Source organism: Cebus imitator, unplaced genomic scaffold (genome assembly GCF_001604975.1).
Source record: "Cebus imitator isolate Cc_AM_T3 unplaced genomic scaffold, Cebus_imitator-1.0 Scaffold82, whole genome shotgun sequence".
In the NCBI taxonomy this organism is placed as follows: domain Eukaryota; kingdom Metazoa; phylum Chordata; class Mammalia; order Primates; family Cebidae; genus Cebus; species Cebus imitator.
In genome coordinates, this window is record NW_016107397.1 from 2982107 (window position 1) to 2984528 (window position 2422).

Sequence of the window (2422 nt, forward strand, 5' to 3'; positions counted from 1 at the left end):
TGGGGATTACAGGCGTGGGCCACCACGCCCAGCAGAGCAGTTCTTTTCAATACAAAGACTATGTAACTACGTTACCAAAGGTTAAAGATTTGATAGTGTGTTGACTTGAGCTTTTGTCATGCCAGCCCTTTTGTGGGCTAGCCTATTTTGTACTGGCGCTCTCGGCCCGTAGGAATTTAATATCATGTCTTTATCCAAAATTCTGGCTTGACTCTGCATTTTCAGACTCACCTGTTTGAATTTAGCAGCAATGTTTCTAGACACCTGCACTGATTAAACGATTCCAGCCATCGTCCCTTTGGTATCTCCTAGATCATACGAATGATAGTGAGTGATGAATCGTTTTACAGAAACCAGACGTTTCCCTGCCTTTTTCTAAGCTGGGCCATGGATGTGAGAAATCGGCTCCCAAGAGGACGACATCATGGCCACAGTGATAAAGGGGTCAAGGCCTGGTTCCACGGCCAGCTTGCCATTTGTATGGCCTGTCTGAGCTCTTGGGATTATTCGGAGGAAAAAGATTTGGGAACGGCCATTCCGCCCCCTCCTGGAGTCTTGCTTTCCGCTACTGAGACTGGTGGAGCGCGCCTGCAGTCTGAGAATTTGGGGAGGTGGAGGCGGGAAGATCGTTTCAGCCCAGGAGTTCGAAAACACCCTGGGCAACATAGCAGAACCCAGTCTTACAAATAAAAACATTTTAAAAGTTAATCGAGTGTGATGGCACGTGCCTGTAGTGCCAGCTACTCGGGAGGCTGAGGCAGGAGGATCGCTTGAGCCCAGAAGTTGGAGACTGCAGTGAGCCGAGATCGCGCCACTGCGCTCCAGCCTGGGCGACAGAGTGAGATCCTGTCTCTAAAAGAAACAGAGGGAGATGGCCAGGCGCGGTGGCGCACGCCTGTAATCCCAGTACTTTGGGAGGCTGAGGCGGGCAGATCACCTGAGGTCGGGAGTTCGAGACCAACCTGACCAACATGGAGAAACCCCGTCTCTACTAAAAACACAAAATTAGCCAGGCGTGGTGGCGCATTGCCTGTAATCCCAGCTACTCGGGAGGCTGAGGCGGGAGAAAAGCTTGAACCCGGGAGGCGGAAGTTAATGGTGAGCCGAAATCGCGACACTGCAACTCCAGCCTGGGCGACAGAGTGAGACCCTGTCTCTAAAAGAAATAGAGAGAGCTCAACCCCTACAGAACCGGGTCTGCAGCCCGGGCTTTGTGACTTCTCTCCGCCCCGCTCCCCATTGCAGACGCGCCCACTTTCCGCCCGGCGCGCCGGAAGTGGCCCAGTCCCGTCGGCCCCTGCGGCCCGCTTGCCGTTGCCGTGGAAACGAAACCGGACAAGGCGCGCTCTGTCCTGACGCGCCGGTTCCGGTGGGCTCGTGTCAGCTACGCCGCTGTGGATTACGATGCTTAAGGCTAAGATCCTCTTCGTGGGGCCTTGCGAGGTGAGGCCTGGTCCGGCGCGGAAGAGGGAGCGGGGAGCCGGCCTCGGGGCCTGGCAGGTCCCCAACCACCTGATCTGGGAGGCGGGACCCCGGGCCCACCAGGCCCATCCCGGCCGGTGCCCTCGGCCTTTCTGTGAACTCCGTGCTTTTAGACATTGATTCCAGCCACTGCCGAGAGGGGGTAGTGGAGCCGAACCCGGTGTTACTGAGCCCCGAAGGCCCAAGGTACTAAGTGGCATCATTGGAACCACAGCCTAGGTGTCATGACTCTTTCCTTTGCTTCCGGGATCCCCCTAATGAATGTGGGTCTGGACTTCTGTTTGAGACAGGGTCTCGCTCTGTCGTCCACGCTGGAGTGCAGTGGTGTGATCATAGCTCACTGCAGCCTCGACTTCGCTGGGCTCAAGCAGTCCTCCTGAGTCCTCTGTCTCCCCGGATGGAGTGCAGTGGCATGATCTTGGTTCACTGCAACCTCCAACTCCCGGCTTCAAGCGATTCCTGTCCCAGCCTCCTTACTAGCTATTACAGGTCCACACCTCCATCCCTGGCTAATTTTTGTATTTTTAGTAGAGATGGGTTTTCACCATGTTGGCCAGGCTGGGTTCGAACTCCTGACCTCAAGTGATCAGACCGCCTCACCCTCCCAAAGTGCTGGGGTTATGGCCGTGAGCCACCGTGCCTGGCCTAAATTTGTTAATTATTAATAGAGACAGGGTCTCACTATGTTGCCTAGTACCTAGGCTGGTCTCCAACTCCTGGCTCAAGCAGCCCTCCCGCCTCAGCCTCCCAATGTGCTGGGATTACAGGTGTGAGCCGTTGCTCGAGGCCTGGGGTTTTTACTCTACGGTCCTGGATCCGTTGGCTATTCATGTGTGTGTCGGGGGAGTGCTAGTGAGGATCACATCTACATGTATACTTATCATCCACAGAAATAAAGCTCAGATGGACTGAAGCTAAATGCATTAAAAAAAAAAAAAAA

At 54.6% G+C, this 2422-nt stretch overlaps 1 protein-coding gene across 2 annotated transcripts in view; it reads left to right on the forward strand.

Annotated features, from left to right (window-relative positions):
• Positions 1–1287: 1287 nt before the first annotated feature.
• Positions 1288–2422, forward strand: part of IFT22 (intraflagellar transport 22) — a 7434-nt gene continuing 6299 nt past the window's right edge. The window contains exon 1 of one of the 2 annotated variants that reach the window (XM_017533519.2): positions 1288–1443. In XM_017533519.2, the coding sequence (XP_017389008.1) occupies positions 1405–1443 (39 nt within the window). In that variant the 5' untranslated portion in view covers positions 1288–1404. The remainder of the gene's footprint in view (positions 1444–2422) is intronic. The other variant, XM_037740276.1, reaches the window with a different exon arrangement.